The 14,632-nt window shown below is 33.0% G+C and overlaps 1 protein-coding gene across 4 annotated transcripts in view; it reads left to right on the top strand.

Moving 5' to 3' along the window:
* LOC149796857 (uncharacterized) overlaps positions 1-13,531 on the top strand; it is a 67,491-nt gene extending 53,960 nt beyond the window's left edge. For 2 of the 4 annotated variants that reach the window (XM_089961494.1, XM_089961496.1), the window contains 2 exons: positions 575-638; positions 12,518-13,531. In XM_089961494.1, coding sequence (XP_089817620.1) covers positions 575-638; positions 12,518-12,521 — 68 coding nt within the window. In that variant the 3' untranslated portion in view covers positions 12,522-13,531. Of the gene's footprint in view, positions 1-574; positions 639-3,652; positions 3,957-12,517 lie in introns of those variants that run through there. The other 2 variants (XM_089961493.1, XM_089961495.1) reach the window with 1 other exon arrangement.
* Positions 13,532-14,632: the final 1,101 nt, after the last annotated feature.

The raw sequence follows: 14,632 nt of genomic DNA on the forward strand, positions 1-14,632 counted from the left end.
TATTTCATCTGCGTCTTTAAACCACTTAACGAGTTGTTGTTGAGGTTGTGAAGTTTCAATTTTTCAAGTAAAATATCATGCTCAACTAGATCAGAAGCTTTCATAAAATCAACCAGCACAACTAAGACACACACACACACACACACACACACACACAAAGCTGATGAGATTTGTAATGAAAAGAGAATGAAAGGAATGCTTCATTTACTCGTAAAGTGGAAGCGATGTGATGAATCGTTTAACAGTCGAGAAATATCAGAAAACATGATTCCATTAACATAAAAGATGGAATCTGAATGTACATGGAGTAATATCAAGCACAAAGAAAACTCTTAGTATTTGAAACATAACGAGTCTCTAGACTGCGACAGATCCAATTAAATCACAGGGCATTTGGGGAAAAAGTGATTAATATATATGAACTATATTCAACAAACGTGTACTTCAGAAAAGGTTGTCGAAGTGAGTTTGTATAAGATAAACGGGAAATAACAATTGCTTGTTATAAATATAATCCGTTCAGTTCATTTTCCACTATTTTAATGCCCCCGCCCCCCTTTTCCTTTGCTCTTAGGTGTAGGAATACTATTCTACATGAAACTTACGCTGGGCACCAGAAGAGGCTCTGATTATTACATGTAAGTATAAAACAAAATGGAACGATACAAATAAAAAAGGCAGATTTATAGACGTTCATCATGATAGCCATAAGAACTTCACCATTTGTTCAAAAATTATCAACTAACAGGTGAACGTTTAATTAAAGAGTACCTATCTCCCCATCAACTAAAATTAATTAAGGAAAATCTTGGATCTTCCTCTGTTGTTAACAAGCTACTATATTCCGTATATTGTACGGAAAAATATATAGTACACTAGAGATTATTATAACTATGCCTTAATAATGGTGTAAAATTAATGAACATGCATAGAGCTATGTTATTCAAACACAGAAACCATGATTATATAATGAATTTAATTAAATACTAAATTATGTACTGAAAAAGATTACCTTTGTAAGCAAAGTCAATTTAATCTAAGTAAAAGAAATTAAATTTGGTAGAGCATTAGAAAATGGTTTAGAATGTTTTATTTCATATGGCTACAGAGTCCTTAAAATATAATGAATATGTAACATAAGCGAATATCATAAATACAACAAAGCAACCGATGAGTATTTTCTATTTGCAGAAATTTCAAACAAAAATCAAAACATAAATATTTAAAGAACATAATACAGAAATTAGTTTACTTAAATGTTAATACATGAACAGGTGGTAATATATCCAGTTTGGTATATTACAATATCTTTATATCCGTTCTATCAACAGGTATTTTACTGGTATCATCATTTTGCAACAAAAGCAATAAAACCATTTGAATAAGAGAGACTTTTGATTTCTAATTAAATATAATACGATATGAGCTGGATTTATTTTTTTAAATAACAAATTGATGCAACTTTACTATAGTTAGATAATATTTAAATATAATAATGTTAATAAATATTTATCGAGGAAATGCTAAGCTGTCACGTGACTTTGAAATATGGCATTGTAGAAGTTATTATTTAACTAGACTAGATTTTATGAAAATTAGTTCAGTATAACAAAATGGCATAAAACTAGACTTTAAGTATGATTATAAATATAATAAATGGAAACAGAAATCATTAATATTATAAAATATACTTATTCTAATTTTACATATCAAAATGGTATATATAACTTTTACTTTGGAACTTTAGTACCTACTAGAGTTGCCTATTTTAGCGATAAACAAATCGTGCTTTATGTTCTTATTTATGGTGTTGACGTCCTGTACACAAGTTCCACGTTCTTATTTTTATTAACCATAATACAAAAAGTGAACGGTTTATAAATATGGATTTATTAACCATATTAAAAATAGTGAACGGTTTATAAATATAGATTCATTAACCATATTACAAATAGTGAACGGTTTATAATTATGGATTTATTGCTTAAACTATGTCGCTAACAATATTCAAAGAACTTTTTTATTCAAAATTTTCTAGTACAATGTAATGATTCTAAAATAATATAATGTACAATGTTCTACTATGACAGGATAATTCGTGAATGTGAAAAATGGATACAAGTTTATAACTTCTCAAATTCGAAAGGTGATGAGAACATGAATTAAAATCTGTAAAGAGAAAATGTATTGAAATGATAGTTGTATGCCATAAAAGTTCACATACATAATTTTAAATTAGTTGTATGACCTAAACGTTCACAGACGTAATTATACCTTAGTTTTATGCCCTAAACGTTCACAAACATAATTTTACATTAGTTCTATGCCCTAAACGTTCAAAGACATAATTTTACATTAGTTCTATGCCCTAAACGTTCAAAGACATAATTTTACATTAGTTCTATGCCCAAAATGTTCAAAGACATAATTTTATATTAGTTCACAAACATAATTGTACATACTTACATCTAAGGAAATGGATTATAATATTCCCCCATCGTTATTTGTTTGTTATAAATGTAAAGGACAACATTATTCTATATCGGAAAATAGCAACGGAAATTATAAGTAGGAAAAGAAATTGATTCAAAACGCTCAGTGCAGTGTTATCATAAAAATAAAGTAAAAGCTTTAAGCAAAAGGAGTTGTGAGTGTAGTGCGTTTATAACAAACAAAAAAAGTTGATATAACAATCACATTAAACATAAAATATTTGAAGGGCATAATCCAGAAATTATTTTAGATATTAGTACATCAAATAACTAGCTAGTATAGCCACATGGTTCACATTCTAGTGGTTTTAGGTGTCTTGCCTTATGATTGGATGGTTAAAATGACGTTTTGGATATCATGTTTATTTTACTGAATGTGTGGAATTTAGGAGTATACATCTTTACATTCAAAAAGCAATCAGGATGCACATCAAATGTTATGTTTTATTTTTCTTTATTTTGAAATGTATTTATTCCTTTATATATCAATTTAATGTTTTTCAATCTGTTTCTTTAGTTAATTCCATTCCTTAGAATGATGATTTATCCATTATTTAGTTTCATCCTTTGTCACGTAACATGATCTTTGGATAGCATATATTTGTAACAATTGTCGATAAATTCTGCAATGGCTCTAGTCGGCTCTTCTTTCATTATTTCTGGTATTTGTTGTTACGTAGAGGAAGTTTGAAAAATAATATCGACTGGATAATTACTATTATCAAATATTAGCTGGTTTTTTCTCTTCATATTCTTGTTCAAATGTCGTCATATTCAACCAATACAGATCATAATCTCTGTCCATACTTTAGTATATTGCCAAAGTCATTGTGCATACAAAAGTTTCATAGTTCCAGTATAAAAAAACTTCCATATATAGGTGCTTTGGCCTTTAGTCACGGTGTCATCAGAGTAAATTATACTGATTATCACTTGAATATAATGGTGAAATTTCTTGTAATTGTACAGTTGCTTGATACACTGATATGAAAATACCTAAATCTCTATTTATAATTGGTATGAATCTAATTTGCATTGAGCATAATTTAATGTATACTTCCTAATGTGTTATAATATATTTGGGGACCTTCATGAGCTGGATATTATAATATCTTTATTTTATTAAAAGAAGCAATTCTCATCATTATTTTGTATTACAGCTTGTTCCAGTCTTGTAGTATTTGATGTTTATTGAGTGCCTACCAATACAAGTTCTTAACAGCTATCTAAATATTTTCTTTAATATTACTCAAATTTCATGTTGTGCAAATATATTCATTAGTGCCAAGTGTTACATCATTGCTTAATTCCTTGTATTTTCTTTATAAACGAGAATGTTTATATACATTAAGTAATGTTTTGTCTATTATTATTAAAAAATATTAACCCCGAACTATTTTCAACATATGTATTCCAATTAGTACATATGAAGTCCAATTAATACATATGCATCATCATTTTTTATGTTCTTTGTTGCATTACTTTTAAGATATTTTGTTTCATCTATTTAAAGAATAATCATTGATTCTTTATCTCTCTCTCTCTCTCTCTCTCTCTCTCTCTCTCTCTCTCTCTCTCTATATATATATATATATATATATATATATATATATATATATATATATATATATATATATATATATATATATATATATATATATATATATATCAGCTACAAAAGGCACAGTCTTTCAGCCATCAACTCCAGGTCGAAAATGTTAAATTATACCCAGCTTCAGAGCTCTGAAAAGTAAACATTTCATCTGTAAATAATCTAATAAAATATATCATCTTAACACCCTCTTTTTCCGCCTGAGATTTCTATTTTATGTCTTTTTACGATTTTGTATATGGTATTAATATTTTGTTTCAATTTTTTGTGTGAAGATTTTCTTTTACTAAATTTATTTTCTTTTACTAAATTTATTTTCTTTTACTATATTATAGAGTACTGGCACACCAATAAATGTCTTATACAAGATTCATAGTAATAAAATGAATTTCTTTTCAGCTATGAAAATAATATATAAAAATGGCGAATATGTCCAGAAAAATCTATTATTTATAATTTGTTATACAAAAGTACTTGAAAAAATTACAAGAAAGGTTTAAAAAGACAAGAATTTTAAATAAAAATGTACTAAAAATTACAAACAAGACAACAACAAAAATATGACCAAAATCAAAGAATGAACTCTCATGGTGTATTCTACTTACAAGAGGAATATCTTTAAAACAAAACTAAACAAATTTTAACGAATATTTGCTTCATAGCTCATTCTATTAACCTCCGAATTTAGTGATTTAATATATTCCTTTCAAAACTTTGTGTAACGTTCTCTCCAAGGGACGTAAATCTTGCAGGAATAAATTTATAACGAATCCTTTATTAAATCCAATAAGCCGAAAGGGCCGTGATGGTCTCGTCTCACTTGCAATAGTAAGATATGTATAGTTCTCCACTCTCCAGACTGTTACTGCTGCTCACTAGACCGTCTCAACACGTTCCGGTGGACTTGACGATGCGCGTCGCCTGCATATTTGATTTGAAAACAGACAAAGTGTACGGGAGTTAAACCCAGACGTTTTCTTCTTTTCTTATTTCAAGTCAGTATTCGCTTCTGTGGATTCGCTTCGCACGATGTTACTCTTCGCAGTTTTAATAAAATTTCATTCTAACATTCATATCGTCTACGTGAGGTTAAATCTCCCTTCTTAAAATTTGTCAAAAACGGAGACCTTTTCATATCATAAGATAAAAATAAAAGTATTCTAAAGTTCAGCTGGCGATTTGATCGTATGTTTTAGTCTGACTTATTCTATGTCCGTTTACACCTAGCCTGCGAACTAGGAAATACTCTTCAAAATTAGTTTTAAAAAATAAGGTATTCTGTCCTATTTTCTGACAAACGAGATTTCCTACACAACTACATATGGCGTGTTAGATACTTATATTTACGGTCTGTCGACGCAATATGAAGAAAACATGACCAGCTAAACGTTTCATCCAAAATATTGCGAGCACACTGTTTCTTTATAAGACCTGGCAATCATTCTGCGCGCAAATTTCCGCATTCGAACGATATGGTACCTACTCTGAGTATTATACCAGGAGCTTTCGCTACATACTGAATGCTTACTTGATCTGCCACATATGGAATAATTAAATGAACTGCCACTTATGGAATGTTTAATTGAACTGCCACATATGGAATAATTAAATGAACTGCCACATATGGAATAATTAAATGAACTGCCACATATTGAAAACTTAAAAGAACTGCTACATATGTAATGCCAAAACGAACTGATTCACACAAACATAATCGTTCCTGCATTCTTCTTTAAATCACATATGATCTCTGTACAAAAAGGAGTGGAGTGCGGAGTGGAACCAGAAGAGGACTTCAATCGTTCCGACTACTTCTTAGGACGTTTCGGTGCGAATATCGAGTACGGAACAGAGGAACAGTGCAGTCTCTTATTATATTTGCCTCAAATCATGAAACTTCTAATGCATTTAAAGTTGGTTATTTTTAGTTCTACAAATGTCAAAAATTTTAGTATGTTGTAATTTCATAGAGTTTCTATTAAAATCTCTTCAGGGCCAGATTATATAAATCTGTTTCTTTTGTAAATTTTGTGCCATTGAGTGATCTGAGTGGAATAAAGTTATGTTCTAGTCCAAAGTATTTTAAAAAGGAAGTCAATCGACCATTTTTCGACTCACATTAGTACACCAATAGATCTAATTACAAAAATAATCTCCTCAAAACAAGGAAAATACTGATCGGCACTGTTTGCTGTACATTTTTAAACAGTACAACGTATGTGACATAAATTAAGAGATTTATAGAATTTAACATTCAAAAATTGTGTCACACTTATCAAGATGAATGCATTAACATACGACCATGTCAACTTAAAGTTCGAGGAAACGCTCTAATGCAATTTTATGTAAGAATATATGAACGGAAGCCATTTCTAACACTTTCTAAGACTAAAGTTAAGAATATTCGATACAGTAATTTGCCATGTGCTCTCTGCTTGAAACAGTATGTAAGCATATCGCCCCGGTATCGTCAAAGATATTTATTAAACCGTGAAAACATCTTTATACGTAGTATTTCTAATTACAGGTTTCCAGGCATACACACACACATGTATGTATGTAAGTAAGTATGTATGTATGTATGTATGTATGTATGTATGTATGTATGTATGTATGTATGTATGTATGTATGTATGTATGTATGTATGTATGTGTGCATGTATGTATGTATGTATGTATGTATGTATGTATGTATGTATCTATGTATCTATGTATGTAGGTAGGTAGGTAGGTAGGTAGGTGCGTACCTACGCACGTACGTATATATATGTGTATGCATGTCTCTGTGTGTGTGTGTGTGTGTGTGATATTGATTAAACCGTGAAAACATCTTTATACGCAGTATTTCTAATTACAGGTTTCCAGGCATACACACACATGTATGTATGTATGTATGTATGTATGTATGTATGTATGTATGTATGTGTGTATGTGTGCATGTATGTATGTATGTATGTATGTATGTATGTATGTATGTATGTATGTATGTATGTATGTATGTATGTATGTATGTATGTATGTACGTACGTACGGATGGATGGATGGATGGATGGATGGATGCATGGATGCATGCATGCATGTATGTATGTATGTATGTATGTGTGCATGCATGCATGCATGTATGTATGTATGTATACATGCATGTATGTATGTACCGTATGTATGTATGTATGTATGTAAGTATGTGTATGTATGTATGTATGTATGTGAATTTGATTTAATTAATATTTGATTTAATTTAATTGTCTGTCAGTTTTAATTTTTTAAATTTCATTACATGTCAATGTAATGTAATTTTATTTACTAGGAATTTGATAATTTACAGAAAAATCAGTTTGACCTGAAAGTTTTCATAAATACGTAATAATAGAAACACCGTGATTGAGAAATCACTTAAACAAGTAAACAACTTTTTATTTTTATCTTATTCTTAGAGTAAAATAATTTGTTTTTGTCAAGGTCACACTGGGCCTACATGCTTGAGGTCGTAAATACTTCTCGAAAATTCTGGAGAGTTAACTCTCATTCGGAATTCTGTTTTGTGTTTCAAGTTACTGTATAGCTTTTGTTTATAGAGAAACTGGACAGATGGGCTTCTAAACACTGGGACAAAATGGTGTTTCTTTTGTTGTGTCATTTTGGAGTTATATTTTAATTTTATTCAAATTATTCGGATTCAAAAGAATTAATTATTTTTCCTGAAAATATTGGAGTGCTCATACATAATTCTTGGACAAAGACATTTCATTAATTTGTACTAGGAATTTCAAACACCTCATTATTGAATAACAAAGAACTGTAGACCATACAACACCACAAAGGCTACCGTATATGTTATCGCCTTCCATCATGGATTTTTCGTTGGGACTCGAACTTTAATGTTTTAGAACATTTCATTACTAGACTTCTAAAATTTAATTTGTGGATTATTCTTGGATTATTTTGGGATTTGATCCTTAAAAACCGTAAGTTCTTACCTTTTCATTTTTAAGGTGTTTCTATTACTCAGGGAAAGAAATTTATAGTATATTTTTCAAAGCTTGTTGTTTTCACTCTTTCTTTTGTTGCTGTTTATTAGAGCCTAAACACGTAACATAAGAGTATGTATGTATGTATGTATGTATGTATGTATGTATGTATGTATGTATGTATGTATGTATGTATGTATGTATGTAACTACAATTGGTATTAATCATGATCATGAAGTATGCCCTAGAATTTTAGTCCCTGAACGAACTCTAAAAATGAAAAGGAAACACGGGATGATAACTAACATAGGTGTTTAATAAAACCTGGATACCTGGCGACACAACACCATGCTTCTCCAAATCACTCACCTGCCGATTTCTTCTAAAGACCTTTGTGCTCCACTTTTCCTGTTTTGTATTTCTCCTTCTAAGCCATGTAAGTGATGGGTGTAACTGAACCAAATATTTTACCGTGACGAAGACTTGGTTTCTGTCGCGTCATATTGTATTCACTAAGCAAATTAAAACTGATTCAAATCCATTTTAAGTTATTTATCGACCACACAATGCAGTTATGAATGACTGTCGTCTGCCCTTATGCAAGTACCACTCAGACAATTACGTCAAGGAATGTCATTACTACTTCCCTTCCGGCCTTTACAATTTGAACAACTTTACCTTAACAGAATTATGCGTGATCCAGTTCACATGCTTGCCTTGAAAAAAACCGGAAGTTGTGGACATTTTTTTAAAATTTGTGACCTAAGCTATCTTCACGTTCGTTTAGCAGCTGGCACAATTTGTCTGGTGTGCGTAATGAATCTAAACTACTGGAACTGTTGCAATGGTATACAATTAACGTTGCAACTCTAAGTATCGTTAATTCAGCAGTATTTTTGCCACTAAACTATAGCATTTACCATTGCAACAGTATTTAAATAATGGTGGCATTGCAACTATAATTATAATTGTTACAACAGTATTTATACACTGTTACAACAAGATTCAAAGTATCGGTGTGAAAGTATTTTGTTGTTGTTACAATGTTATATGGTATCACTGCATATATAATTTAGAAAAGAGGGATTACCCATTAACTGTGATGGAAGACTGTACATAATAAGCAGGTTGATGTCTCACCTTTGACTTCTTGATACTGACTGGGGGACCAAATTTTCACAAGCTAAAGAGAAATGGTCCATGTCAGGCTCAGATTTGATACTCAGGGAACAATTGTCAGCAAAAGGTTTTAACGATAACGAAACGTCATTTCCTGTAACTTCGTCTTCGGAGATTTTAGATCGTGCCATTAGTCCTGTATCTGATGTCGACCCCCAGCGTCAGAGTCACGGAAGCGATCTGTAGGCATGGCAAAGAATAAGATAGTGAAGAGGACTGGGGCCAATGCGCAGCATTGCTTGACCCAGCTAGTGTTTAGGAATGTTTGAAATGATACTGCCTTCAACTTGCGAGCGAGCATCTCATTACAAAATTGCCGAACCATTATGACGCCATATTTCACCTGGAGTTAACGAGCTGCAGACACCACATGTGTGGTCCCTCGTCTTCTCATAACGCCACAATGACTATCAGGCAGGAGCCCTTGAGCGATGCGATGCGTACTGGTTTCAGTGGAATTCTAGCTGGCCATTGATAGTAAGGAAATTCCTCAATGATTGCAACACAATTGTCTGTTGCCTTTCTACTTGTAAAGTGGACGATGGCTGTACACTTGTTTTTCTGATGTACTGTTCTTTGACTCCAAATTGACTGGAAGAGTTCAGTCAGTATTTGTATCATGTATGTTTCTCAGCATTGCAGACCTCTGCTCGAATAGCTCCAAGTGCTTTGCCACTAGACTACTATTACGCTCAGTTGGCGCTCTACAGTTTCGAATTTTGCACAGTGTTACATTCTTTTTAAAATCAGAATTCGCCCTGGTTTGCTCGCTGGTTTAACTGGCTATTTAAAACCTTATATATCTTAGGTATTGTTAAAATAATTTTTAATTCCCTTTGTTGTGGTTTTGATTGATGGATGTAATATGGGTTATGGAGTAAATATCTTGGCCTTACTTCAGATGTGTACCTATAAAAAAACTACTAGCTCTGCTTGGACATTTACACTTCCTGGACTTCAGAGGTAAATTGTAAATAAGAGCGAATAATGTTTTGTACCTTTATATATTTGATAATTCATTCATAGTAATTTCAGAAGCTGTGTTGTCTAGTTTGGCAAAATTCGTTATCCCTATTTCAATCAATGTAAAAAGTAGTGTTCCTTAGAATAACTTAGCTGACGTTTTGAGCACATATGAGCAGAAGTTTTGGTTAGCTGTGTCCTTAGATCATGTGCAATTTCCACACGTACAAATTCAAAGATATTTCGACCACAGTACACTAAAGTAACATAGAAGTATGCTAACATTCTCTCCACTGTGCATGTTGCCAATGTAAACAACTTCCCCTTGCACCTGTCATTCACTCAGAAGTTCAGAACGTAAGTAGAATGCCTCCTTACACAACTTACTCTTGACTATTCAGATGCTTACTCAGGACTGCATCAGATATTTAACATACTTGCTCTGGATTACTCATATGCTTACATTTACTTACTCTGGACTACTCAGATCCAACAAACCTTACTAGGGACTACCCAGATGTTTACACAACATATTCTTGATTACTCGGATGCTTACAAAATGCTATCTGGATTACTCAAATGTTTATGTAACTTATTCCTGACAACCCAGATGTTTACATAACTTATTCTTGATTACTCAGGTGCTAAACACAACATACTCTTGATTACTCAGACGCTTACACAACTTACTTAGGATTACTCGGACCTTTACACAACTTACACTTGATTACTTAGATGATTACACAATTTACTCTTGATTACTTAGATGATTACACAACCTACTCAGGATTACTCAGATGCTTACACAACTTACTCTAGGTACTCAGATGTTTATGCGAGGTCTTACGATGTGGAACAAACTCCTGGTCGAAATGGAACGTATTCACCGTCGAAGAGTTATCAATGCACTTGCGTGAACCAGACATTGAGATCATGAACAATACACATTCCAATTCAGTGTTCTGATGTATGAATGGCTAATATGGAACTACTGCACAATGATTTGCGTCAGCTCCATTAATTACAGCATGATATCACTACACTTAGGATGGTAATATGGGGACACATTAAAAATGTATATTTTTGTTATCATCTCGTAAAAGACAATGAATTATTATTGTTGTCTTGATCTGTTACAGGGAATGTGTGAAGGCATTAGCATCTGTACGTGAATTAAATCCATCTGACACGAGCAATAATAGCCACGAAAGTAACCATTTTCATGGTATAAAGTACGAATTTCCGAGAACATCTACTGCACGTATATCATGTTCTTATTCATTGTGCATTGTTAGCATTAACATTTTAAGACCTTGTCAGGTTTTGTCCATTTCTTCAAACTTTTAACTATGACGAGAAACTGTTTTGTTTTATCTAAACCAGAAACTAAAAGTTAAAGCGCACAAATCTGCCTTTTAATTTAGATCGTGAATCTGTGCATGCATATTATATATAAATTACCCCAAGTGATTCTAGCATGTAGGAGTCCAGAAATTTTCGTAAATTTTGCGTTAAACGTTTGTTTTGTATATTTATCTTCTCCCCTGACGAAGAGCTTGCTTAGCCCGAAACGTTATGAAACCATTTTGAATTGCGCCGTTTTCAGGTTTCATATATATATATATATATATATATATATATATATATATATATATATATATATATATATATATATATATATATATATATATATATATATGTGTGTGTGTGTGTGTGTGTGTGTGTGTGTGTGTGTAAATGTATGTCTTGTTTTATTATTTCTTATTTCTGAAGATATAATCTATAGCATATAGCAGTTAATCAGGTATAACTTTAATATGTCAATGTATAGATAGTGATATCATTATATTTTATTCATAAATATGATCTGTTTGGTACAGTCTGAGAATATACCAAAATTTTATTTACACTCATGTCACAAATGTGACACGAGGCCCTTCTTTCAACAAACTGTAACTAAAAACAAAATGCAATAAAATACATTTCTGGGTTTCAAATTTTAAATTATAATCCCAATAAAATTTTGCATACGTTCATTATCGCATCAACACTACCGCCGCAGAGGAATATTTATGACCTCAGAATGTACAAGTCTACGTTTGTTTTGAAGAAAAGATTATTGTAAATAGTTTATGAGAAAAAGGAGAACAATAATGGGGAAAAACGTTCCACCTTGTCTGACACCAAATTTAAATGCATTTTTTTAAAAACATTTTTGGTTCGAAGTGCATTACACAACTTAAAATTGCCATGTCTGTTATATACAATTGTCATGACCTTACCCGTGTTTTTTTATTGTATAGATGAAGCTAAGATGAAGTTAGACATCACAATTAGGCATTACAATATCCAGTGATGGCTACCTGGACAAAGAGATCACTGCGAGGATCCAAAAGGCCATTCAATTACTCGGACGACTCCGAAGCAAAGGTCTTGCAGCACAAAGAGATACGCCTGTCAACAAAGATGAAGGTGCACAATGCAGTTGTCCTCGTGTCTCTCTTGTATGGCTGTGAAACATGGACTGTCTACCGAATACATATCAGTTAGTTGGAACAATTCCATCAGCGCTCCCTGAGATCCATCATGCTGAGCAAGTGGTAGAACCGAATCCCCAACCAGGAAATTCTCGATAGAGCCAAAACAACAAGCATCGAAGCCAAACTAATCCAGGCCCAGCTTCGTTGGACTGGCCATGTCATCCGCATGGATCAAAACAGAATCCAAAAGCAGCTGTTCTTTGGAGAGCTAGCTCAGGGCAACCGAAAACAAAGCCGCCCTCGCAAGAAGTACAAAGACAATCTCAAGACGCATATCAAATGGGCAGACCTTCAACCCCACCAGCTCGAGCTCGCTGCCTCAGATAGATGTCACTGGCGAGCCCTGACCAGAAAAGCCAGTTCCACCTTCGAATCTGACTGCCGCCAGCGGCTTGCTGCAGCTCGTGAGAGACATCATATAGCTGTCTCCCAGCCACCCACCACCACCGGTGTCCCATGCCCCACTTGCAACCGCCTGTGTGCATCGGAATTTGGACTCCGGAGCCACATGCGCACTCAACGTCGATGAGATCGTACAACTTGTCTTCCTCACCCGAAAGACTACCAAGGAAGTTAAGAGCAAAGAACAGAAATTGAGAAATGTGGTGTCTAAAACCAATACATCGAGGTAAAAACAAAGGGATCAAATCTTCTAAATCAATGATGCAGAAGAATCTGCTGCGATACATTAATATCGGGCATTACGAGGGACCTCTAATTCGATCTGACTGAGGAACTTTTGTCAAATTTGCCACGAAATAAAACACTCGAAACAGAGTACTTAAGATCAGCAAGTGGCTGAAAGATATCCCAAAAATAGAAAGTGTTTTTACCGGATTTTTAACGGTACCTTTAAAACAATGCATATACGTCATGTCGATTAAATAGGAACTAAGCGACTTTCCTAAGGACAAACCAAGGCATTCGACTCTGGTAGATCTAGGCGTATATTGAACGTGTGACCCTTGAATGATTAATCTATCGCTTTTCCAACTGAGACACCGCGGCTCCCTCAAAATGAAATTTACCTAAATGAAGATCTAGCTAATAAGAACAACCAGATTACTTATGAACCTCAACAGTTAGTGATATCCAAAATGATGTATTCTGCTTAGTCCAAAGATAGTACCCCCACCGAAATTTTTTTTATTAGGAGTCAGAGTGACCTGCTTCTCTGCTGTTATGATACATTAGAAAATGAAGACCATGACGCAGTGTTGGTGCAATTACTGACAATAAGTGTGTCATTCGTCATTAATTAATTAAGATCATATAAAGCCTGTCCACACCTTATGTAATGTAATTCGTGGAATATATATATATATATATATATATATATATATATATAATTCCACGAATTACATTACATAAGGTGTGCACATGCATATTGATGTAACATGTAAATGCATGCTTAATGTATCTGAATATGCATATCAAAAACCATTGTTTATGAATTTAGTTATGATTAATCACAATTTCAATCCAATGTCTGAAAATGTGTAAAAAGTTCGAGACGATGATGCATCATTTTGCGGAAAAACAAACATGAAAATGTAAATTTTCGTACATTAAAATGACACATCTCAGGTCCGGTGCTCCAAAAAAAAAAGAATTACAAAATACGGACAACAAAGCCCGAGGTTAGGGGGTTCTCCAATCGTATTCAACACACGTTTATTTGTACAAATTTCTACAATGTCTATTTTCTTGTCATTGTTTTGTTTTCTGCATTACCGGCAGGACATGCTTTCTACATACTTGGTATCTACCATCAGGTGTGTCCAGTTGACTGTGCATGGTAACACAAGTCACTATTTATCTAAGTTTATCTAAGAATCTAACTAATCCATGTAGAAGATGTTGATATCGACTGTCATA

The sequence above is a fragment of the Sinohyriopsis cumingii genome, chromosome 6 (assembly GCF_028554795.1).
Source record: "Sinohyriopsis cumingii isolate HCF-2022 chromosome 6, ASM2855479v2, whole genome shotgun sequence".
NCBI classification, from domain to species: Eukaryota; Metazoa; Mollusca; class Bivalvia; order Unionida; family Unionidae; genus Sinohyriopsis; species Sinohyriopsis cumingii.